The 25,101-nt window shown below is 39.9% G+C and overlaps 1 protein-coding gene across 1 annotated transcript in view; it reads left to right on the forward strand.

Moving 5' to 3' along the window:
- The first annotated feature begins 472 nt into the window (after window positions 1-472).
- Window positions 473-25,101, forward strand: part of SHQ1 (SHQ1, H/ACA ribonucleoprotein assembly factor) — a 95,743-nt gene continuing 71,114 nt past the window's right edge. Inside the window, exons 1-6 of the mRNA XM_028101846.2 lie at window positions 473-732; window positions 4,836-4,900; window positions 7,599-7,721; window positions 8,478-8,638; window positions 16,686-16,798; window positions 22,502-22,629. Coding sequence (XP_027957647.1) covers window positions 590-732; window positions 4,836-4,900; window positions 7,599-7,721; window positions 8,478-8,638; window positions 16,686-16,798; window positions 22,502-22,629 — 733 coding nt within the window. The 5' untranslated portion in view covers window positions 473-589. The remainder of the gene's footprint in view (window positions 733-4,835; window positions 4,901-7,598; window positions 7,722-8,477; window positions 8,639-16,685; window positions 16,799-22,501; window positions 22,630-25,101) is intronic.

The raw sequence follows: 25,101 nt of genomic DNA on the forward strand, positions 1-25,101 counted from the left end.
TACATGAGAGGGGGTTGGGTCAGAGGGAGAAGCAGGCTCCTCGCTGAGCAGGAAGCCCGATGCGGGACTTGATCCCGTGACTCCGGGATCATGACCTGAGCCGAAGGCAGTCGCTCAACCAACTGAGCCACCCAGGCGCCCCGTATTATTGTCATTTTAAAGAAGAATTATCTGAAACATAGATTTTTTAATTTTCCCAGCTGAGAGGTGGCCGAGAAGGGATTCCAACGCAGGTTTTCTACCTGCAAAGCCAATGCTTGTTAAAAATCATCTCTTAGGATCTCTAAACAGGCTTAATGGGTCTAAAGAGGGTTCTTGTCCGGGTTTTTCCAAGTTATGCCCTTGGTTCAATTCCTGTGGTCGGAGTCCCACGCTCCACGCCCTTTCTCCACTAACAGCGTCTAGTCTCCATGGAGATCGGCGTGGGGCGGGACTTCCTGCCCCACGCAGGAGCACTTCCGTCTCGAGCCGGAAGCGCCCTGGCTAGCTGGCTGGGTCCCGGCGCGTGGGGACTTGCTGTAGAATTTGAGTGGCGGGACCGCGGCGGCCGTGAGTGTGAGCGGCTCGGGCACCCCAGTCCAGCGCAGCCATGCTGACCCCCGCGTTCGACCTCAGCCAGGACCCCGACTTCCTGACCGTCGCCATCCGCGTGCCCTACGCCCGGGTCTCTGAGTTCGACGTTTATTTCGAGGGGGTCGACTTCAAGTTCTACGCCAAGCCGTACTTTCTCAGGCGAGTTCCCGCTGTCCGGCCTTGGAAAGAGCGAATTTAGGGGATTGATTCGTTGATTGGTTCATTCATTTTTCACTTACTCATTAGATAGCTGCTTACCGAGGAAGGAGGAAAGAGCGAGGGAGCACTTCTCGATTTAACCGTTGCCTTTTCCCGAGATGGCCGCAGGTGCTTTTGGTGCTGAGGAAGCGACCTCGACAGGCCCGCGTTCCAGATGTTGCAGGAAGCTCGTTTCCGTCTTAAACTTTGTTAAATCCCCAACGTAAAGAGATTTCGAACCCCGGTAAAACGTGGCGTTTGGAACCTTGTAACCTTTGCAGGTTCTGTCCCGTCAGCCTGGTTCCCGTACCTTGTTTCTGTTGTTTTCGTCCTGCGGTGGTTCTCCCAGCCTCTCCGCTGCCCTGGGACGGTGCGCACTGACTTCCCAGCCGACCGGTCCGTTTGACTTTTCTCATTCCCCGTTCTTTTTAGAGTTGTGTCGACCTCTTGGCTGACCGCTCCCTACTTCTTGATAGTCCCTCCTTCCTTTGACTCGCTGACACCAAATTATCCTCGTTCTCCTACCTTTTCCTCGTCTGCTACTTCTGTCATTTTGCCCTTTAATTGTGGTGGTTGTCCATGTGCTTTCCTAATAAAAGCTGCCTCTTGAGTCAAGCTGGTTCCTTCACTGGGCCTGGACCAGTTTTACTCAGATTTCCATTAGGCCCTGACTTAATGCACCTACTTGCATATACTGCACTTTCCTATTTTTTTAAATTTTTTTTTTTTTTTTTTTACTTTATTTGTATCGGGCTGGGTTTTTGGTATCGCGGATGTGGTGATGTCTCGTGTAGTTTACATTCTAGTGGGGAGAGAACAATAAATGAACAAGTAAACATATAACTACAGTTGTGGTAAGTGCTCTGAAGGGGAGTAAAGTGGACTGAGAGAAAATAAAAGGGAGCCTGTTGAAACGTAAGGTGGCCTGAGAAAGACTTTCTGAAGAAGGTGATATTTAAGGCAAGAGAGGAAGAGTGGGAGGAAGATGGTGTGGGTGGTAGCGAACATTTACTGAATTTTTACTTCAGGTTTATACTTTATGTGGATTATCTCATTTGATTTTAGGACAGTACTACAAAGTAGTTTCTGTTAATGTTGCAGATGAGGGATCAGAGCCCAGAGAAAAGATCTTAAATGAGATAGGAATGTAAAATAAAAAATACAATAACAAATTTCAGTAAAAGTAAAAACCACTTTGCTTAATTTTGGGAGTTTTGATGAAGACCAAATAAGAGGTTATGTGTGAAACAATTTAGAGTATTCTTCACACGGACTCATCCGTTCCTTGGGTAGCAGGGGCTTGGTAGTTGGGCACACCTGGGTCTCAGCACACTTAATAGTTCTAGGACTTAGGGCAAGTTATTCAGCCTCAGTTTCCTAATTTGTAAAATGGGACTGATATTAGGGATTCTAAAGAGTTGATGTGAGGATTGAGATCATACATGCATAGTTTTTATTACCATGCCTGGTGATTGCCCAGGCAATCAGTTGTTCAATAAACAGTAAGATATTTATTAGAAGGGCCTTCTGTTCCAGTTATCTGTTGCTGCATAACCAATCGAACTTAATGTTATAAAACAACAATTATTTAACTCCCTCGTCCTGGTTGTGTGTCGGGAATTTGGTAAGGGCTGGGCTGGGCTGTTCTGACTTGAGATCTTTAAATCACTTGTAGTCATATGGTGGCTGGGAGGAGTGATGTGAGACAGGCCATCATATAGTGGAGTGGCTGGGGGAGGGCGTCTCTTTTCGTGTACTCTCAGGACCGCCCGATGTAGTGTCTTTGCATGTTCTAGTTGTGATTCCTTTGGGAATCACAGGTGGAGCTGAAGGTTTCAAAGCCAGATATTCCTGGGGGAAAGGCAGGTTCATATCACCTTTTATGACCTAACCTCAGAAATCATACGGTCACTTCTACTTTATTGTATTGGTTAAAACAGTTCCACAAGGCCACTCAATTTTTTAAAAAAACTAATTAATTTTTATTTTAATTCCAGTATATTTAATATATAGTGTTATATTAATTTCAGGTTTACAGTATATGTGATTCACCAATTCCGTACATTACTTAGTGCTCATCATGATAAATGTACTCTTTAATCCCCATCACCTATGTCATCCATTCCCCCCACCCACCTCCCCTCTGGTAACCATGAGTTTGTTCTCTGTAGTTAAGAGTCTGTTCTTTAGGGGCGCCTGGGTGGCTCAGTCCGTTGGTCGGCCAGCCCTTGATTTGGGCTCAGGTCATGCTCTCAGGGTTCTGGGATCAAGCCCTGTGTCTGGCTCCCTGCTCTTTGGGGAGTCCGCTTGTCTCTGTCTCCCTCTGCCACACCTTGCTCTTGCTCTCTCGCTTGTGCTCTCTCTCTCAAATAAATAAATCTTAAAAAAAAGTCTGTTCTTTGATTTGTCTCTTCCCCCCGCTCTTTGTTATGTTTCTTAAATTCTACATATGAGTGAAATATGCTATTTGTCTTTCCCTGACTGACTTCACTTAGCATAATACTCTAGATCCATCCATGTTGTTGCATGTGGCAAGATTTCATTCTTTTCTGTGGCTGAGTAATATTCCACTGTATATATACACACCACATCTTCTTTATTCATTCATTTATTGATGGACACTTGCAAGCTCACTCAGTTTTAAGGGGAGAGGACATAGACCCCACAGTTGGGAGGAGTGATGTGAGACAGGCCATCTTTGAAAATACAGTTCACTACAGTATACCAGAGGTGAATAAAACCTCGCTCATCTCCTTGAGGAATTGGGTGGCAGATCTGTGAACAAATAGGATTTCACTCTTATGCGTAAGAATTTATCTCTATACTTACAAAGAATTTAGGAAAAGAAAGTTGGTATTAATAGCTTACATCTTTGGGACTTACCTACTTCACCAGCCACTGAGCCCTTTGCATTATCCTTTCCTTCTCACAGTAACCCTGGGGTAGAGTCTGTTATTTTTCCCTTTTTACAGATGAGGAATAGGAGCTTTGAAGCTGATTAACTTGTACAAAGAAAGTTGCAGAGGTAGAAAATGGCAGAGCTGGGATTCAATTCAGATTCTGATAGTAAAGTTAATGTTTGTCATCATTATAACAAGCAACTTTATGCATTAAACTGACTCCTTCTGTTGGGCTTAGAGGGATTTTGGTTTGGAAATGCACTGTAGCTCCAGGAAGGTTTTAAGATCAAAGGTAACTAGGTTGTGAAGCCCTGGTCTTTGGGACCTACCAACTTTTGATGGTGATGGTGATGGTGATGATGATGATGATAGAATAGGAAGCAGAGGGGAGGGGGTTATAGGAGGAAAGGAGCCTCTCATTTAAGTTTGGAATGGAACGGGAGCTGGTCTGATAGGTGGTACCAATGAGTCTATATACTTGGTGTCAGGCAGCCATAGAAGTTTTTTCAAAAGAAAAGTGATGGTCTGGTTTCTTTTTTAGAAAAATTCTTTTGGGGCCTCAGTGGAAGACTGACTGAACCAAAGTAAAACTGGAAACAGGGAAATCAGTTCATTTCCTTTAGTATGAAAGAAGGGGAAATCTCTGTATAGTAATAATGAGACTTGAAAAAAACGCTTTTGCTTTTTTTTTTAAGTAGTAGTTTGTCCAAAATAAACAGTTGGCCTTGTTCTTTATTATAGTTTTCCATTTTTAAAATTCTTTTTATGGGGCGGGGAGGAGCCAATTAGCACGCCTTTTTTGAGCCCCTGCCGTGTCAGGCACATTTATGTTAATAAGTCTCTTTTCATTAGGAAGATGAAAGTACTGTAACAATAGCGATTACTAATACTTATTGTGGCTTTTTCTTAAGTATAACTTTTTTTTCAGTATTGCTTTTATTGGTGACTAGGGAGTTTCAAATAGAATGATGAGTCATCTGTGATTCTTGTTTCTCAGCTAGGGAAGAGATGTAAGTTATTTAGTTTGTAAATGTTAAAGAAATGCTGAGGAGAATTGCCTTCTAAAATGGTTGATAGATTTCAGTGGTTAATGTATACTATCACTGATGGTCACTTATACTTTGTGCTTTAAGGACTTAATGAAATCTTAATTTAAATCTGCAGATTAACTCTTCCTGGAAGGGTTGTGGAAAATGGAAACGAACAAGGATCCTATGATACAGATAAAGGTATTGCTTTTGGAATTTTGTTAGTTTTTTCTTTGGATTCTTCATGTTAGAATAACTATGTCATAATCCTTCAAGATATGATGGCGACCTTTAGATGTTTTGCAGATACAGTCTGTCCTGGTCACACTTTATTGTTTCTTAACAAGCCCAGTGCCTATAATTCATGGATTTCTTAACAGGTACAATTTTCTCAGCCCTTTAAAGTACTTCACAGTATTCTTAAAAGTTACTTAAATACTCTGTTTCTTAAGTTTATTTTCTACTTCCCCTATTTTGTTTTTCTTAAATATTTTATTTGTTTATTTGTCAAAAAGAGAGAGAGCACAAGCAGGAGGGGGGGCAGAGGGAGAAGCAGGCTCCCCACTGAGCAGGGAGCTGGATGCGGGGCTTGATCCCAGGACCCTGAGATCATGACCCGAGCTGAAGGCAGAGGCTTAACAGACTGAGCCCCCCAGGCGCCCCATTCCACTACTTTTAGTAAGCATTTAAAAGTCAGATTATGTGAGGTGATTGATTACAAAAGATGTGGGTGATTTTTAAGCTCTGAACGGAATTTTTCTTGTGTGCTTTTCAAACTTAAAATCTAATAACATGTATGTGGGAGAGAAACTGTCCAAAGGTGGCATTTAGAGGCCGACTGAATTTTCTTTTCATGATTGCTAAGCTCTTCATTTCAGCTAGCCTTGAAATCATTTATTTTGCTTTTGGAGAAGTCACTAGATTTTCCTTTATCCATGGATCTGGAATAAGAACACCTCGTATACTCTTGAGTAATTAATCAAGTGAATATTTATTGACGTCAGTAAACTAGGGTAAGGGAGGAAGGATGGCATGAAAGAGTTAAATGACAAAGTTATAACCCATAACACAGTGATTAGTGTGATAATGAAATATAATGAAACTGCCTTTCTAGGTAGTAAATCTGCTTTTAATTGCAGTTAAGTTGCATATTGAAACAAATTTATTAAATTTTAAAAGTACCCAGGGGTTTAGGAAGGTTGTATACATGGAAGTATTTGGGTTGAATTGTATTTGATATACACTTAACCCCTAAATAACATGGGTTTGAACTATGCAGGTCCACTTATATGCAGATTTTTTTCAATAAATATAGTACCATACTGTAAATGTATTTTCCCTTAGGATTTTCTTAATAGCATTATCTTTTCTTTATTATTTTTAAATTTTATTTTATTTAAATTCAATTAACATATAGTATATCATTAGTTTCAGATGTAGAGTTCAGTGATTTGTCAGTTGCATATAACACCCAGTGCTCATTACATCATGTTCCCTCCTTAATGCCCATCATCCAGTTACCCCATCCCATCACCCACCTCCCCTCCAGCAACCCTCAGTTTGTTTCCTATGGGTAAGAGTCTCTTATGGTTTGTCTCCCTCTCTGTTTTTGTCTTATTTTATTTTTTCCTCCCTTCCCCTATGCTTCTCTGTTTTGTTTCTTAAATTCCACATATAAGTGAAACCATATGATCATTGTCTTCCTCTGATTGACTTATCTCTCTTAGCATAATACCCTCTAGTTCCATCCAGGTCGTTGCAAATAGTAAGATTTCATTTTTTTGATATCTGAGTAATATTCCATTGCATATATATACCACATCTTCTTTATCCATTCATCTTTGATGGACATCTTGGCTCTTTCCACGGTTTGGCTATTGTGGACATTGCTGCTATAAACATTGGCATGCAGGTGCCCCTTCTTTTCCAGAGTGGCTGCACCAGCTTGCATTCCCACCAACAGTGTAGAAGGGTTCCCCTTTCTCTGCATCCTCGCCAACATCTGCCCTTTCCTGAGTGGTTAATTTTAGCCATTCTGACAGGTGTGAGGTGGTATCTCATCTTTTCTCTTTATTATAATAAGAGCATAGTATGTAATACATATAGCATACAAAATATGTGTTAACTGTTTGTGTTATTGATAAGGCTTCCAGTTAACAGTAGGCTATTAGATGTTAAGTTTCTGGGGAGTCAGGTTATATACAGATTTTTGACTGTACAGAGGGACAGGCCCTAAGTCCCATATTGTTCAAGGGTCAACTGTATTGGAGTACGGTTAAGTACAATGAAAAGGGTAAAATGTTTTAAAATTCAGAGTAGTAAATAATGGAAGTTCATGGGGGGAGCCTGGATGAAGTTGATAAGCCCGATCAGGGAAAGAAAAGAAGTACATAGATAGAATTTGAGTATACCTTAGACTTCGGGGATATGTCTCTGGAGATCCTAGAGAACTTTATTAAGCTATAATTGCTTTAAGATTTTGTGTGTTTTTGAAACTGCTGCTATTCATTGGATCAGATATCCTGATTTTTTTCCCTTCTAGTCCAGAAGTAAATCTTATAAGTGGCTATGGGCTAATTCTAAGCTACTACCTTCTCAGTCCATTGAGTTTTAGAGGTTTTGACATGGACTTTTAATATTATCAGTAGGTTAAAGGGATACTGTGTAAGACTAAAGCATTCTGTAGCTTTAGCAGATTAATTAGAGGTGACAGTTGAATCAGTGATTCTGAAAAACCCTATTTGAGCCTTTTCCTATCCTGGTTTTTATTCATAAGGGCATAATTTTGGAGCCCTATGAAATAGAATTATAACTTACCAAGATACATATTTCTTAGGTATATTTGTGAAGTCGTTGCATTTTTTAATAGAGCTAAGTATAAAATAAATTTATTTTTAAGGAATATTTACCATTCGATTGCCCAAAGAAACTCCTGGCCAGCATTTTGAGGGGCTGAACATGTTAACTGCTCTTCTGGCACCAAGAAAATCCAGGACTGCAAAACCACTTGTGGAAGAAATAGGTATGTTTATTGCAGTTAAGAAGAAATAAAGATAAATAGAATATTTGGAATGCTGTGTGTTTCTAGGGGAAAAGGGACTTAGCAGATAGGAAATTGGAGGAAAATCCTTCACTGACAAGGTAAGGACATCACATGAAAATGCAAAAATAGCTTATTTGGTGATATATAATTTAAAGACAAAAAGAACTTTATTGAACCAGCAGTATGTCAGTCATGTTTTTGGACCAGTCAAAACAGCATCTCAGTGTTTTGCAAAATCATGGCCTCTCGAGCTTAGATCAGAAGTTTATAATTCAATGAGTTACATAAAATGAACACCACCTAGGTCAAGAAATGCAACATTTCCAATACCCTTGAATCCTACCCTGAGCCTCCTCCTGGTCACTTCTCCCTCCCTCTTCTCAAGTTGCCACTACCTTTGGTTTTGCCTGCTTTTGAATTGTGTCTATAATTCAGACGGTATGTGTTCTTTTTTGTCTGGTTTCTTTCACTTCATATTTTTGTGAGATTTATCCATCTATAGGTGAGGTTTATTTGCTTTCATTGCATTTGTCATTTTTGCATCTTACTATCGATGGGCCTTTGGGTTCTATTTTTTTCTTTTTTTTTTGGCTATTAAAAATAGCGGGGCTCTGCATATTCTTACACAACCCTTTTAGTACATGTGGGCAGGCATTTTTTCTCTATACTTCCCCCCCCCCCAAATTGTATCTAGGGAATCCAGTACTTGAACATACTAATATTTAACACATTCAGGTGCATCTGAGGTTTCTGAGGGAGGAGTAGAAGATGAAGATGGAGAATTCGACTGGGAAATTGAACAGTCCCCCTATGAAGAGGCATCTGAAGGTGCTCTGAATCCTCAGTACCACTATGGCTTTGGAAACTTGCGATCCGGAGTGTGTCAGCGGTTACAGGTATATTGTCTTTCTAAAACACCCTGGTGCACAGGGTTTTACCATTCGGATATTTTAATTTCATTTCTGTTCCCATTTGGAGGTTTTTTATGACGAGTGTAGGAGGTGATGTATTTGGAGCACAGATCACAGCTGCTTGTATGCAGTGGTGACACAGATGTTTGTTCCTTTCCATTGCTTAGGCTGTCCTGCCCAGTCATACTGCGCTTACAGATGTCAGATGTCCTGATACGTTCTTTTTTCTCCACTTCATTCAGTATTCTAGACATGAAGTTTCCAAAATACAAAATGGAACTCCTCTCTCCTCATACTTCCTGGAAATATTTGTTTTATACTTCTAAAAAATGAAAATTATTACATGATGTCTCTCCTGTTTTATAAATATAAATGAGATAGCATGTTCCTCGTAAGGGTGAATTTGTGTCTTTTGATCAAATTGTTTAGTTCTTGGTTTACAGTAGGCACTTTTGTCTATTTACTCTTGATGGGGGTTGAATGTAATCTCTTGTTAAAACCCGATCATTTGTCAGTTAGGCTAAAAAGGAATGACATCACTCTCTCTTCCTCAAAACACATAGGAAATTCTACTTTATTTTAGGCTATGTGGGGAGAATGAAATGGAGAGAAGAGATTTTGAACTGTTTTGTCCCTATGTTATAGAAAATGCATCCTTAGAATGTTATATAATGAAAGTGTGAACCATTAACTTGGGTTTTTTTGTTTGCTTTTAAGTGAAAGAAACCACAACAAACAGCCTTTTTTTTTTTTTTTTTTAACTTTATCCCTGCCTGGGGAGATGTTAAATCGGTCTAGAGTATGGCTTATTGTAGTAAGACATATTTGAATTTACTAAGAAACGGTTTACCTATGTTTTAGTCCCACTTCTACTGTTGTTTATATTTGGGATGACAGGACAATTATTTGACTACAAACAAGTTTTGTTTCCTCTTTGTGAAATAGGGGTAAATTTGCTCACCTACTTTGTAAGGCCATTGAGAAAACTTAAGGAGATACTACATTGTGAAAACTCTGAAAAAAAAAAAGAATAGGATGCTAGAAAGACTTCTGCCCTTGAAAAATATAAATGCGCTCGAGACTCCTTAAAGAGAACAAAATTGGGATTTACTTGAGCAGATAATGCCGATTAGATATTCCCTTCAAAACCCTTTTTTTGCTTTTCTGCTGAATTACAGTCTCTCCGTATTCTCTCTCCCTAATCGCATTCGCTGGTCATCTCTGAGGTAGTAAGAATAGAGTCAGTTTTGTCTACAGCAGAAACTACAGTGAATGGACCTCAGTTGGTTAGCCAAGAGCAACTCTGTGGTCAGTCAGTTGTGGGCTTACCTGTCTGAAGCTCTAAATTAATGGTAATTCAAGTCATGCAGGCTAAGTACAGATTGTACATTCAGATGGAATGTCATTTCTGAGGCCAGGGAACTTGATTTCTTGCCACTGCCATTGAGGAAAGATCCTTTCAAAGGATTTCTGTCAGTTTGATGACAAGCTGCTGGAATTCTAGAATGTGAGCCTAGGCCAAGTCCTTTAAGTCACAAGTTCTTATATCTGTTGAAGATGTTCAATAAGTAATTTAGGTTTATTTAAAAAAAATTATTATGAAATACGCTTTGTCTTTCTGAATGTCTTAACCAAGGCACCAAATCTCTAGAGACCTATCACTCAGCTTAAAAAGTAAAACATCTCCATAGTTGGAGCCCCTGATTGTGTCACTGTTTCCCCCTCAGAAGTGAACCACTGAATTTGATGTTTATTATTCCCCAGCATTTAGCTTGATTATCTAAAATCTTTAAACTGTTCAAATTTTAACTGAAATAACATTGCTATTCTAAACAGTTTAAGAGCGTATTTTCCTCAACATAGGAAAAAAAAGAGATCTGCGCATGGGAGAACACTCTGAGGGATGATGTTAACTAGTCATACTGCTACTAGTACAGGTTCATAACCCATGTCTGTAGTATTGGTATCATAGAAAGTTCTGGAAATAAACTTTTTTTTTTTTGTATTCAGTTTGGTGGCAAAACCTGATCTGAACCAATATCTTTCAGTAGTTTTTTAAATCCACTTGGTGTGCATATTCACAAATTTTGCCATAGAAATAGTAATGTATTTGAATACGGGGAGCTGCCCCAGATTTAGAGGGGGTTAAATAAAATGTGGAATGTATGTGTATCATGTTATTCTTTGGAACTCTTCAAAGAGTCTGAATCCTGAAGTTCACCTCTCTCCAGGGGATCTGGGTAAGAGATGTGGACCTCCAGTGTCCATGCATTGACAGCTAACTACTAACTACGTCTCTGTGCCAGTCACTGTGCTGGGCTCCACGTGACTCTTCCATCCTGGTATTGTTGCTGTTATTTATCTACCTTTTACCAGTGGACAAGCCAGTAGACACCTGTAGGCTTTTAAGAATAGTCTATTTTCTTACATGAATAAAATTAGAAGACTATGGTGTCCTTCCTGACATTAGGAAAGATTTATTTTTATTTTTGAGAGAGAGAGTGAGAGAGAGTGTGTGTGTGCGTATGCGGGGGGCAGGGGCAGAGGTACAGGGAGAGAGAGAATCTCAAGCCGACTCCCTGTTGAGCACAGAGCTGGAGATAGGGCGGGGCAGGAGACCAGAAGCCGAAATCAAGAGTTGACCGCTTAACAGACGGAGCCATCCAGGCTCTCCTCCACTCCTCCCGGGACATTAGGAAATATGAGACGTTTCAAAAATCATGTGAACCAGAGTGCACCCGCTCTGGGGTATTCAGTTAGATGTGTTTTATGAGATAGTGGCACAAAAATCTCATATACGTGGTATTCCTCACAGAATTCTTCTGCATTTATGACTGCTCTATTTGTGACAGTCACACCGTTGAGGTTAAAAACTGAGTGCTCATGTGGTTAAAAACTGAGTGGTATGACACTCTTTCTGCTAGTGGAGCTACTGGAAGAAACTGAAATGATTGCTGCGCTAAGAAATTTGAGAACATCTCTTCTATTTTCAAATGACGTATTTAACAAACGTCACCATTTTCTCAAATACTGTTTTCTCACAAGTTTAGAGTTTCTCTTGTTCTGCTTTTGGGTGAGAAAATATCCATGAAGTTTTTGTTGATGGCTCATGTTTTGCTCATTTTTTTTACAGCCTGTTTTCCCCCCCTTAAGTGAAAAATAGTTTTATTTTCTCTGATGATAAAAGCCATATAAATTCATTATGAAAATATAACAAAGAAAGGGAAACATCCATAATTCCAAGACTCAGGTATCTTCTTAATTGAATAATTTAACCCTTTATGGGGAGGTTTAGTCTTTCATATTTTTCCCCCTCCCATTTATATTTGCTTGGAAACGTCTATATTTCATACTGATAATAAGAAGAAAATGAAAGTGTTTTTTTTTTTTTCGCTGAAACAAATTCTTTTTAACGTATCTCCCGCCTCCTGCTGCCCTTTTTCCTTTCCTTTCTGAAATTGCTGCCAGCCGCCAGGCGCCTTTGGAAGACTGCCCTGGCTGCTCAGAGTCAGGCCTTCACAGCAAGCTTTAGGGCGGTGCTGGCTGCCAGGAGCAACAATCCTAGAGTCTCCGGGCGCCAGCCCAGCAAGCTCCTGGGACCACTGCTGCCGGCAGCACAGGACGCTGACTTGCTGGCCCTTTCCTTCCCTCAGCTGCACCAGGACCCCGAGGTCTTGTTTCCAGGAGATCTACTGGCCAGATGTGCACACAGCTCTTCATTTTCTCTCTGGAGAATCTCTGCCCCATCTGTGCCAGAACTTAACATAAGCCCGATTTAAATCCTACATGACCTTTTCTTGGCAATACCCCTCTTTAAAGGGCTCTCGTAACAGGGGCCATAGCAGTGCTTTAGAAAAGAGAGAGAATCACTTCCGTTCTGCTGTAGCTGAACATTTCCCAACCTCTTATGTTTCTCCCTTTGGTTGATGGATGCTGTAGACAGATTTCTCTACTCCAGGCTAACTTTGCTTTGTAGTTTGTTCCAGTGCCTCTCGAGGGTCCAATTGGAACAGGGCCACTGTGTATGACTGTGCGTAGGATGAGTCTGGCGGGGCTTGTACTGCTATGGACATTAATGTTCTTTGGGGTACGTGCTACATAGCTACATGTGGAGGCCCTGAATCTGGAAGCAAGAGGGAGGAAGAGGGAGAGAGGAAGGATAGCTGCTTTCTTACTGTCTAATTCCCATTCCCCTGAGAGCAGGAACCTTGTCTTTGTGTTTATTTCTGGATCTCTAGTACCCTGAGCAGGCCCTTGCACAGTATTTGCTGAATGAATGATTTAATACTGAAGGTCAGGAACAGTGCTGGGGATACAGTGAGAAGAAGATTGACCAGACTCCTATCCTCGTGAAATCTTCTAGTGGGGGGATAGACAGTAACCATGTAAACAATAAGTAAGATAATTTCAGATAATGACAAGTGAAGGAAAGGATAGGATGACACGAGAGCCGGGGGAGGGTGGTATTGCTTTGGTGAGGGTGCACAGAGAAGGCCCCTTGGAGGGGGTGACATTTGCAGAGTGTTGAATGATGAGAAGTGTACTGTAAATGCAAAGACTCAGAGTTCTAGAAATGGAAGGAAGTGTGCTGTGTGGCTTGGGGGATTCGAGCCAGAACGGGAAGGTAGGAGGTGAAGGTGAAGTGCAAGACAGCGGCTGGATTGTGCAGAGCTGTGAGCTGTGGGAAGAGTCTGGGTTTTTTTTCAGTGCAGTTAGTATTTTGAAATGCCTGTGGTTCTTTTAGTCCATTTATCCTTTGAAATGTAGAGATACCTATGGAAACTCCCAGATTATATCCCACTTGTGACCTTATAGCTGGTCCAGGTGAAATAATGAAGTGGCACATTTAGTCCCTATTTTTTTCTTTTTATTGCTGTGGGCAAGTAAGGAAATGGCAGGGGAGGGAGGATAGGTATTCTCAGTAGGAAGGTGGCCAGTGAGTAACAGGGAACAGCAGCTAACTTTATTGAATCTATCAAGCCCTGTACTTGATGCCTTACTCATATATTATTTCATTTAATCCTCATCACAGCCTGTGGTAGACAGAATGAATTTGTTCCTTTCCACCCCATTCCCCAAGATGTCTGTGTGCCAGTCCCAGGAGCATGGGAACATGTCACGTTACATGGCAGAAGGGACTTTGCACATGTGATTAACTTAAGGATCTTGTGATGGGAAGATGATCCAGCATGATCCAGGTGGGTCCTGTCCAATCACAGGGTCCTTATAAGGTGGAGGTAAGAGAGTCAGAGTGGAAAAAGAGAAGGCCGTGTGATGATGGAAGCCGAGGGAGGAAGGGCATTGTCATGGGGGGCTACCAGCCAAGGAATGAGGCAGCCACCCTCCAAGATGGAAGAAGCAAAGCAAGGGATTCTTCCTTAGAACCCTGAGAAGGAACCAGCCCTGCCTTCCCCTCATTTCAGCCTAGTGACACTGGCTCTGGACCTCGGAGCTCCAGAACTAGAAGAGGATATGTTTGTGTTGTGTTAAGCCACTAAATTTGTAGTAACTTGTACAGCAGCAAGAGGAGAGTAGTACCCAGCCCCATGATGGAGGTGTGACCAAACACATTCACAGAAAGGAAGCTGAGGTTCAGGGGAGGCTGCGCAGTTAGACTGGAGCAGTCTTTGTCTGACTGCACCGTCACAGTTTCTCTGCTGCATCAGGCTGCTTTCAGAAATTGTGTGTGTGTGTGTGTGTGTGTGTGTGTGTGTACACGTATGTACATGCAGAGAACTCCTAGGGGCAAGGAGGAAAGGAAGTGGGTGACTCAGGGGTGCTGGGGAGAAGGACTTGGGGTCCGTGGGCAGGAAACAACTGTAGTAGTCATCTAGCTAAGGTGAGTCCTGTGCATACAGTACAACTCGACTTCTTCCCCCAGGGCCTACGTCAGCACACAGCTCTGTGCTTGGAGGAGGTAATTTCAGGCGGGCGAGAGTAGGGAGGAGAGGAAGAGTCCAGGTTGTCCTGCTTGGGGAAGAGATGTTTCTGGCGGATTAAAATGGAACTCTGAAAGCATTTTCCCACGGAAACATTGCCGCGGGGTTGTTAAACTCTTTGTATTAAGAGTATTCTATTTAAAGTTTATTATGAATTGAATAAACTTGTGGGTTACCATGAGCACGTAACTACTATTTATAATAGTATTTCTGTAGGAAAATACATTGTTAATTTCCCAAAAGTGATTGTAAAGGAACTTTTGGAATGTAAAATTTTATTTGGGGACCACCAGTAATCAGGTTTCTGCCTAGAATGTTTGTAGTTAGAAGTATTAACATGTTCTGGATGTGACTTCTACAAAGTTCTTTGGACCCTTTTTCAGTATTAGAATGTACTTAGATTAAACGTTGATACTACTTGAGCTAAGTGGATTGTGGTAGGAACAAGAGAGTTTTTTTTTTTTTCCTTAAGGCACAAATTTTGATTGTGTGTGGGGGGGCGGTGGGGGGGGAGTGTGTATCCTAGTGTCTTTGGCTTCTTCAGTTTAGCTCATTTCCTTATAGGGAGTTTACCTTAAAGCTCTCAACTCTAAGCCCAGTTATTAGGCACTAACCTGTCTGTTCCATTTATAAATCTTGTTTTCAGTTTGACTCTACTCTGTCAAGTTATTTCCCTTGATTTCTTTTAGCTAATACTGTTGAAGGTTCTAATTCCATACTTCTCAATTGTGGTCAGTAACTGGAATGGGGAGGTTGAAGAAAGAAAATAAGGTGTAGCTTTAGGAATATTATGCATTGTGTGAGGTTTCTTGGCTTCATAATTCCAACCAAAAGAAAAAAGCTGGATGGTATCCCAGATACTTTAACTACTCTACGTGTTTTCTGTAGGATTTGGCCTAGGACACATGCTACATATCAGTTTGTATACATCCAGGTTAAGATTTTTATAGTGAAGTTGATTATTACTTAGGATTAGATTTTTAAATTTGAAAATGGAAAGTCATATACATTAAAATTGCCCTTAAAAATTCTTAAATCTGCTTATAAAGTAGAATGCACACAGTTTTGTATATAAGTTTTATTTGGTAATCCTTATTGAGACCAGCTGAGTTGGACCTTAGGAAGAAACAAAAGGAAAGTTTATGTGTAGATGTTCAAACCATTGATATTCAAACCATTTTGCCTGTTAAAAGAAGACAATTTTCGGGGTGCCTGGGTGGCTCAGATGGTTAAGTGACTGCCTTCGGCTCAGGTCATGGTCTCCAGGTCTTGGGTTCGAGCCCCATATTGGGCTCCCTGCTCAGCGGGGAGTCTGCTTCTCTCTCTGCCTCTCCCCACTGCTCATGCTCTGTGTCTCTCTGAAATGAATAAATAAAATCTTAAAAAAAAGAAGACAATTGTCAGTGATACGGACTTTTATTTAACACTTCAGGAGTGAACGGTCTCCATTCAGAGAATTGCAAAATGGGGCCAAAGGCAGAAAGCTTTTATAGGATAAAGAATAAAGAACAAGGGAGAGAAAGAAAGGAAATATCTGATTGGCCAGATCATCCACCTTGTCTTGGGTGAGAGAGAACAAGGAAGAAAGTATAGTGCCCAAGGTTGGCTTGGCCTCTGGAGATTGGCTGACTGGATGTAGTGCATTTCTGGTCAAGCAGAGATTTACAGGCACATAAAAGTTATCTACATTTCTGTTTGCTGATGTGGCAGGAGCACCTCCATCTTACTGTCTAGAAATTTATTTAAATATGCTGTTAATACCTTGCACATTTCTATGAGTAAATGGGGAAGAGTTGAATTCAGTGTTCCTGCTTGCTTGCACGGGGTTTATTTTTTTTTTATGATGAACTTTTATAGTTCTAATATATATTGACCACTTTATTGTAAGGATTAAATGAGATAATTTATGTGAAAGCTTCCAGCAGGGCCTGGCAAGCAATAGGTGTTTCAACAAATATTTGCTGGATTTGAATCGAAATGTCACAGGTAATATGATCAGATGGTTCCTTTCTTTTGGCCTTTTGTGTAAAATTAGATTTTTCAGTGATGAAATGGGAGATAGCAATTATTCTTTTTTTTCTGGGTGTTCTTAGGATGAATTGAGTGATGTTATTGATATTAAGGATCCGGATTTCACTCCTGCAGCTGAACGAAGACAGAAACGCCTGGCTGCTGAGCTGGCCAAATTTGATTCTGATCATTATCTGTGAGTATTGAGTTTTTTGAGGATTAAATAATTGACTTGACATTGATTTGAAAATTTTTGAATGTCTTTTTAAGTATGCTAGGCATGTGGTTTTAGGATTCTAGAAATTAGTGAGGGCTCAGAACCTTAATTGACATTTGAATTAACCTACAAACTTATGTCTCTGTGATCTTTGTAAGATGTGCTTCTCAGTAGGTCATTCTGGCAACGGAGAACTCTTAACGTACTACTTTGCCAGGCTTAAAAGTAGAACACCGCATTCATGAGAATATTTTTAGTTCTTTTCAGTAGACTTTTTGTTGTAATTAACAGTATATGTAAATGAAAAGATGTTTCAATTTCTTTAAGAATTTGAATCTACATGTACTGCATTTCTTGGCTGATCCAGGGTTTTCCCAACACTTGATCTGTGAGCACCTGTAATTGAAGATCTGAGTCTAATTAAATAATTATTCATTGTGGTAGGGTATAAATAAATTCTAATTTTAAAGTTTTGCTGTATTTCCCATCTGCTTTAATTGTGTCTTTCGACATAATGCATCTCTATCAGGCTTGTATTTGCCTAACAGACTTATCTAGTTAATGGATAGTTAAATAATCACTTGAGACATTGTGATGTCTCTTATTGACCATGATAGTAACACTTCTTCCAAGTAAGGGATTGTCACCTGGCCTCTGTGGATGCTAGACTGTCGTAGGATGTGAGTTGTATGGTGATATAGGCCTCAATTATTATTTTTCCCAAGCTCTGGGCCAACAATTTCTAAACTGTTATGTGTGCAGCTATAATCATCATAGTCCCTTATTTTATATAGTGCTTTCAGCTTACCAAGTGCTCTCAAGTGATTATTTAAATCAGTTCACAACATTTGGGGAAAGAAGGTTAAGGGACTTGCCCAAGGTCATACCACTACTAAGAGGCTTGGTTGAGACTTGAAAAGAGTCGTTCCATTTGTTATTTTGTATTTCCTTTTCATGTACACTATTTCAGTTTAACTGCTTTTGCTCTTGTGATTAACATTCTATCTCCTGTGACACAGTGGGAGACTAATTGGAATGGCAGAAATATATCTTGTGATGTGCAAATGCATTGAGTGATGTGTAGTGATAAATGGTCGAACCATTCAACGTCCTGGGGGGAACTGGGTAAGAGCAGGGTATGTTATATTTTGGAGGACATCTGAGAGATTCAGCTCCATTTACATTGCCATTTCTAATTACCTTTATCTCTCCAATTGTGGTTTTAAAGGTCCACTGAAGAGTAATTTGAAGAAACCTATTTAAAATCATGCTGAATATTTAAAGTGGGAAATTTCATGTCAGCAAATTTCTCGGGCCAGCATGAAAACAGAATGAGCTTTACAAGACTAAAATTTCAAGTGGGAGGGAGCTTAATTAGAAGAACTGCCTATCTCTTCTCAAACTGGAAGAATAACTTGGCCTGAGAGAATTAGGAAATTGGAATTTATACTTAGCAGTGCGATATTATATGCAGTCCTTATTTTTCTCCATCTTCTGTGTTTCTTTATCCAGAAGCTCATTTTCTTTCATAGTATGCATGAACTGTTCTTTCCATTTCTCAAGGAGTGGTTTAAATTTAGTCATGGGCAGGTCGGAGAGTGGAAGCTGTGAGGTAAAGGTTCTTTGTGACTTTTCCAGTAGCAGTGGGACTTTGGCTAATTGTCATTTTTGTGTTATTTCTTACTCATTTATATTAGCTGACTGACTCACCCAAATGTGCTAATAATAAATGAAGTGTAAGTAAAATTCTTTTAAATTTTCAGTTAAAATTTTTTTGGCTCAGTGCTTTTTTTAATTGTTCTTATTGGTTAATACAGTGGAAGAAAAGGTTTACTTCAGTTTTTACCTACTTTGCAGGCAATGCATTGCATGTATTATATATTTATGTACATAAATGTAATGTACATGATTAATGCATAACGTATGTTAGTGTGTACTATATAACACTTTCAAGTTGTTTGACTTAATCCTTACTGGTCATGATGTTTCCTTATAGTGTCAGGTTTTTTGGGAGCTTAGAGAAAACCAATTTTAAATCCATCCCAAGGCAGAACACAGTGAGGTTAATTCATCACACAGAAAAATTCATACATTTCAAAGGCACATATAAATGACTTAGGATAATTATTATTTTTTAAATCTTTTGTTGTAAATTCTAGATGCCATCGTGTGATGTTTTTCCCCCCTGTGTGTTTTGCAGCCCATCAGAATACTGGGCATATAACAGATAATCCATAAACACATATTGTTATTGATTATCTTTTTTTCTCTATTTGTAACTCCTCTTGGATATTATTTTTACACTACAGTTTGTCGAAGGCATCCTGAAACATTGTTTAATAGGCCTTCCTGTTTTGCTTATCATAGCAAAGTTTTCGAATTTCTCTTGCCGAGAGTGTTTTTTTTTTTTCCTTCCCCAGGTATATTGTTTTTTAATTGGTGGCATATCTTTTGCCTTAACCAATTCATAAAATCTGCCTCTTTCCTTCTTTGGGAGAAAAATAGAAGAATTTAGTCAACACTCTAAATACTGTGAGATAAGAAGGTACAAAAATGATCAGTAGCATTTGGGGTGCTATTTTAAATTGTCACTTTTCAGTAACTGTACATTTGTTAGTTTGGTATACTGATTAGGCAACCTGAACACTGTAAGTAGGGGAAGAGGGTCACCTGCTCCCAACGTGGCTCTTTATTCAAAATGGCAAGCTTAGGAAAAGCGTTAAAATTTCATCTGTTCATTCTTTCACATGTGCCCTTGCTTGTTCAACAAATACTTGTTTGGATGAACTGCATGTCAGGTAGTGTCACAGACACTGAGGATTAGAGTGAATATGACAAGGTCTCTGCGCTGATGGGGCTCCTGTTCTAGTGGGGAAGCAGACAATATTTCAATTGTTGATAATTGCTCTGAAGAAAAGCCACATTGTTAAGGGTTTGGAGAGCGACAGGGTATTCACCGACAGGGTATTCACCGACTCCTCTATTGCAACATTTCCAAAATCGAACTCATCGTTTTTACCTGCAAAGTCTTTTCTGAATTTTCTCTTTGGCAGAGTGTACCATTTTTCATGCCAGTCACCCAGAGTAGAAACCTGGGATTTATCTTTGACTGCTTTCTTACCCCACACTTCTAATCTATCCTGAAGTGATTAAAATTTCCATTTATCTCTTTACTGTTTGCTTTACTCAGTTTCTTTCTGGTCCTCCCTTTACCACTGCATCCTAAGGATTCTAGCTTCTGGCTATAGGTCAGATCCATCCACTTCACTCCATGTCCGTGGCTGCTACCCTTTTCTAGGCCTCCATGATTCCTGTGCCTTGAGGCCTGTTCCTTTAGACCATTTTCCAGACTGCAGCTGAGAGTGGTATTCCAAGACACACCAATGTCAGACTCGTATGTAAAAGCTTTTAAGTGTTCAGTTGTTTTTAGGGATAAAAATCCACTAGGGTTTTTTGACATGGCTTACAATGTTGTTGTCACTACAATGTAATATTTTCAGCTGTTCTCAGCTTTTTCTTCCCCCTTAACTGCGACTTCTTGTTTCCTCGCCTTTGCTAACTATTCTTACAGCTCAGAATGCTCTCTCCCACCCTTCTTAGTCCAGTTAACTGTTAATTATCATTGACTATTGGCTTAGATAGTCTTTTCTCCAGGCACCTTCCCTGCTGTCCCAGTTTCACTTTGCCATAGATGCTTGTACTGTTAGGTCATAGCAATTACATAGCACTTGTATTATGATTGTTGGACTCTCCCATGGCGCTGTAAGTTCCGTATGGACCATGACCGCCTCTGTCTTGTCAGCCGTGTAATCCCACTGCCCAAAATGGAGTTGGAGCGGGGCGAAGAGTACAGTGCTTTTGTTGACTTAGTTAGCATTTTAGCCATTTACTTCTATTATTTATGTTTTTGAAATATCTCTCATGCATGTGACAAAAATTGATATTGAGAATTACTATTTCAAGATCATTGCTATTCAGTTTTGTCCAATATGTACTTTTATTTCCTCAGGCATAAAAATGGAATGTTTATATTGGTTAATAGCTTGGATTCTGGAGTAAGACTTAATTGGGTCCAGATCCTACCCATACTTCTTACTGGTTCTTTGACTTTGACCATGATATACAAATTTTCTGACCCTGAGTTTCTACTTACGTAAAATGGGAGTATTAATAGTTCCCCCTACCCTGGGGGTGGTGTGAGGATTCAAGGAAATAATGGGTGAAAACCATTCAGTGCAGTGCTTGGCACATATGGAGAATTCGGTGAGTTATCTGTGATACTTATTTTTAGAAAGATTTCACTTGAAGGAAAAAATATTTCAGATCATAAAACTTTCAGCTAGAAAATCAATTTATGAAATCAACCAATTCCTTGAGTTTCTAATTAACTGAAATATAAATGAATTTTTCACCCAGAGTTTTTGTCTCTCTCTTCCTATAAATACAGAGTTTTCAACTTTGAATGCAGAGTTGTAATTTCTGAATGAATGTCCTCCAGGAGTATAATTTGAATGTAACATTTATTTTTCAAGTTAAAACTAAGAAAGTAGGGGTACCTGGGTGGCTCAGTCGGTTAAGCGTCTGCCTTTGACGTGGGTCATGATCCCAGCGTCCTGGGATCGAGCCCTGTGTTGGGCTCCCTGCTCAGGGGGGAGTCTGCTTCTCCCTCTGCCCCTCTCCCCCCTCCCCCCGCTTGTGCTCTCTCTCTTGCTCACTCTCTCTCTCAAATAAATAAAATGTTTAAAAAAAAACCCAAGAAAATAAAGTGCAGGATCGAGCCCTGTGTTGGGCTCCCTGCTCAGGGGGGGAGTCTGCTTCTCCCTCTGCCCCTCTCCCCTGCCCCGCCCCGCCGCTCATGCTCTTTTGCTCGCTCTCTCTCAAATAAATAAAATGTTTTAAAAAACCCTGAGAAAATAAAGTGCAGGGTCGAGCCCTGTGTTGGGCTCCCTGCTCGGGGGGGGGGGGAATGTCTGCTTCTCCCTCTGCCCTCCCCCCCGCTTGTGCTTTCTCTCTTGCTCGCTCGCTCGCTCTTAGATAAATGAAATGTTTAAAAAAAACCTGAGAAAATAAAGTGCAGGAAAAATAATTTTTTTTTTGCTTTTTTCTTTTTCAATAGTTTTAAGCAAAGGAACTATTAAGATTAGCAGAGCTATGAAAGAAATTGCATCTTGGTAGAAAGTATGAAGGCACATGCTAAAAAAATGTGTATGTATGTTTATGTGTAGCCTTTTTGTGGGTATGCAGTATCCTTTGTTTCCTGTTGATATGTTTAGTTTTCTTTGCTTGGTGGAGTTAAAAGTTTCTTTCCTTTATTGTAACTTTACCAAAATAGGTGGTACTTACAAATCTAGTCCAGGTTCCATGCTTCAGTCCATTGTGTGTTCAGATTTGCTTTACCCCATGCCACTGCCGTACATGGGATGGGCTTTCAGGGGAGGACTGGTCTTTTCTGTACCTTGTTTCTGACGAGAGCAGAAATGTTGGCTATCCCTTTAGTCAGATGCATAGTTTTCCCTTTATGGTGATTAGTGACCACAAAACAGTAAATACAGTGCTCGTTTCCTTGATCTGTAGTTTAATAATCTATATTTCTAGTACAAATGTGATGAGTAAGATAAAATTTTAAAAAACCAAAATCAGCCCAGTTCTATGTAACATGCTCATTCACTGTTTTCTTTCCAGAGCTGACTTTTTTGAAGACGAGGCTGTTGAACAGATTTTGAAGTATAATCCTTGGTGGACTGATATATATTCAGAAATGATGGCCTCTTTGGCAAAGAGTCAGGAGCAAGAAAATCATGCTACATTAGGTAAGAAATTCAAAATTAGGTTCATTTGTTGACCATCTTCCCTGTTACTAAGCACACAATTCTAATTGCCTCATAGAGGGAAGATACTATTTTGGTTTGTTAATTTTGGAAATGTAGTCTTTACCCCGGACTGGAAAATGCCACTCAGTGATTAGACTTGTCTTGGGACAGTCTTTTGAAGTATGCTTTACTTCTGAATCATTGGGGTCCTTTTTAAAATTTTTATTTTTTAAGTAAATATAGGGACATGAACACACAGGACATTTGTAGTAGTTAAGTAATTTGCTTGAAAGATCTGAACATTTAGGGGCACCTGGGTGGCTCAGTTGGTTGAGCATCTGACTCTTCGCATAGGCTTAGGTCATGATCTCATGGGTCATAGGCTAGAGCCCCCTCTCCTGGCCCCGCCTTCAGCAGGGAGTCGGCTTAGGGATTCTCTCCCTCTGCACCTCCTCCCACTTGCATGCTTGGGCACGTGTGCACACACACTCTCAAATAAATAAATAAATCTTAAAAAAGAACATTCCTCTCTGGTAAGGATATTTGAGTATTAGTAATTGTGGAAAAGATCTAGTTTTCATTCCCTTTCATGAAAGGGAATGAAATTTGATATGTTGAATGAATTTGATATGTCCTTCCCATTTTTTCCAGAATATTAGTTCTGTATGTTAGAATTTTAAGTTTCAGATAGATCAAGAATAGAAGGCCCATGTGTTCTGTCATTACTGATTTGGCTTTTCTTCCTGTATTAAAAATGAAATTTCAGTGTTTAAATGAAAGGACTACACATACATATACATACATGAAGTGGAATATAGAATCTCCTCACTCCAAATTCCTCTTCCGGAAAGTAATCACTTGTTAACAGTTTTGGGGTGTTTGCAGTGCATTTACCCACATCTGAATATTTGCTGTAAGAAATTTATACGCACAGACTCCTACACACTCTGTTCTTCCTTGCTTTCTCCAGTTTGTAGTCTATGTTGTACATCTTCCATATTGGTACTTAGGGCTCTACCTGAGCTTTAGTGCCTACCTAGTATACTGTTATATATACAAGCGCACATATTTGGGCTCTTTACTACCTATGGATCTTCGGGTTGTTTACAGACTTCTGCAGTGGCCTTCTTTGGCCACTCAGTCTAAAGTAGCTACAGGTCTGTTGCAGAACAGTATTTTTGATTCTTTGTGCATTAATGCAGTAGTCTGTCATTTGCTGTGTTTCCATTGTCTAGCATAGTGCCTGTTATATAATAAGTACTCAGTAAATATTTATAGAATAAATAAATACTGCTGTCAATATTTCTCTAGTTCAGTTTTGTTAAGAGCTTAGGTGATTTCTACCAGATTGAAAAATTGCTACTTTAATCTTTTATAATTGACTCTACTGCAGAAGAGAAACTCATTTATAAATAATGACTCTTGTTACATTGTTTTCAACAAATCCTTGGTTTTATATTTGATTTGAGTTTAAGAATCTTTCAGAGACTTCCCAGATTATATTGACAAATTTTCAGGGAGAGGATTGCTAACACAATTTAGATAGGTAATTATCTATGCCATGTAGATCTGTTTGGAAAGCTTGCTTACTTTCAGTGCAGTATTTTAATGAGGTGGTGTGGGTGGAAATTGGTGGTTGTGCAGTTTTCTGTCCACAAGGGTGAGCTAGTTGCCCTAAAAATCAAGAAAAGGCATTCCCTTTGATTGAAATTCTAACTCGCTCTTCTTTGATCAGTTGTAGCTTGTTCTAGGTCCTGTTTCCTGTGAGAGCCAGCCTTTGAGTTAGGTTAGTTCTCTGTGTATAATTTTAACAGAAGATTAAGCCAGGTCATTGCTTTAACCACTGCCCCTCCGGTCCCTTCATCTACATCCAACCCAAGGCATGTGCCCCAACTGGTGCTTAAGGAACATTCATAGTCTACTAAGCTAGTATGGTGATTCATTTTAAAAATCACCTTTTAAAATACCAAGGACATGTGATGTAAAGTAGAAGAACTTGAGCTCCGTGGTGTTGTACAGAGAGTACCTTTTCCACATGTGCCAAGTATAGGGTTAAGGATGGGATAGAAGCTAAAGATGGGGCTCAGGCATTAATGCCTTGCTCCACCACAGGCTAGTTGTGTGATCTTGCATCTTTGCTGGGTTTCTGCCTACCTCATAGAGTTGTGTCGATGACTGAATGAGATGATGTACTTAAAATCCCTAGCATATTGGAAATGTTAAAGATTATTATGGTAGAGGAAAATCATTGGCAGGGGAGCCAGGAATTGAATGGCTTCTCTGTGAAATTAAGATTGTTGTACATTTATAAAACTTTAAGGGAAAGGTTTTTTGTTAATGAGATTTTTCTTCCTTCCTCCCCGCCCCCCCGCTCCGTTCAAGTATTTGAGACACCTAGAATTGGGAAGATAAGTTGAAGTGTGCCAAACCAGATTACAATATGGGAGAAAGGGAATCAGCGAAGAAATACAC

The sequence above is a fragment of the Eumetopias jubatus genome, unplaced genomic scaffold (genome assembly GCF_037043125.1).
Source record: "Eumetopias jubatus isolate StellerSeaLion01/CBP00866 unplaced genomic scaffold, mEumJub1_p1.0 scaffold_1, whole genome shotgun sequence".
NCBI lineage: Eukaryota > Metazoa > Chordata > Mammalia > Carnivora > Otariidae > Eumetopias > Eumetopias jubatus.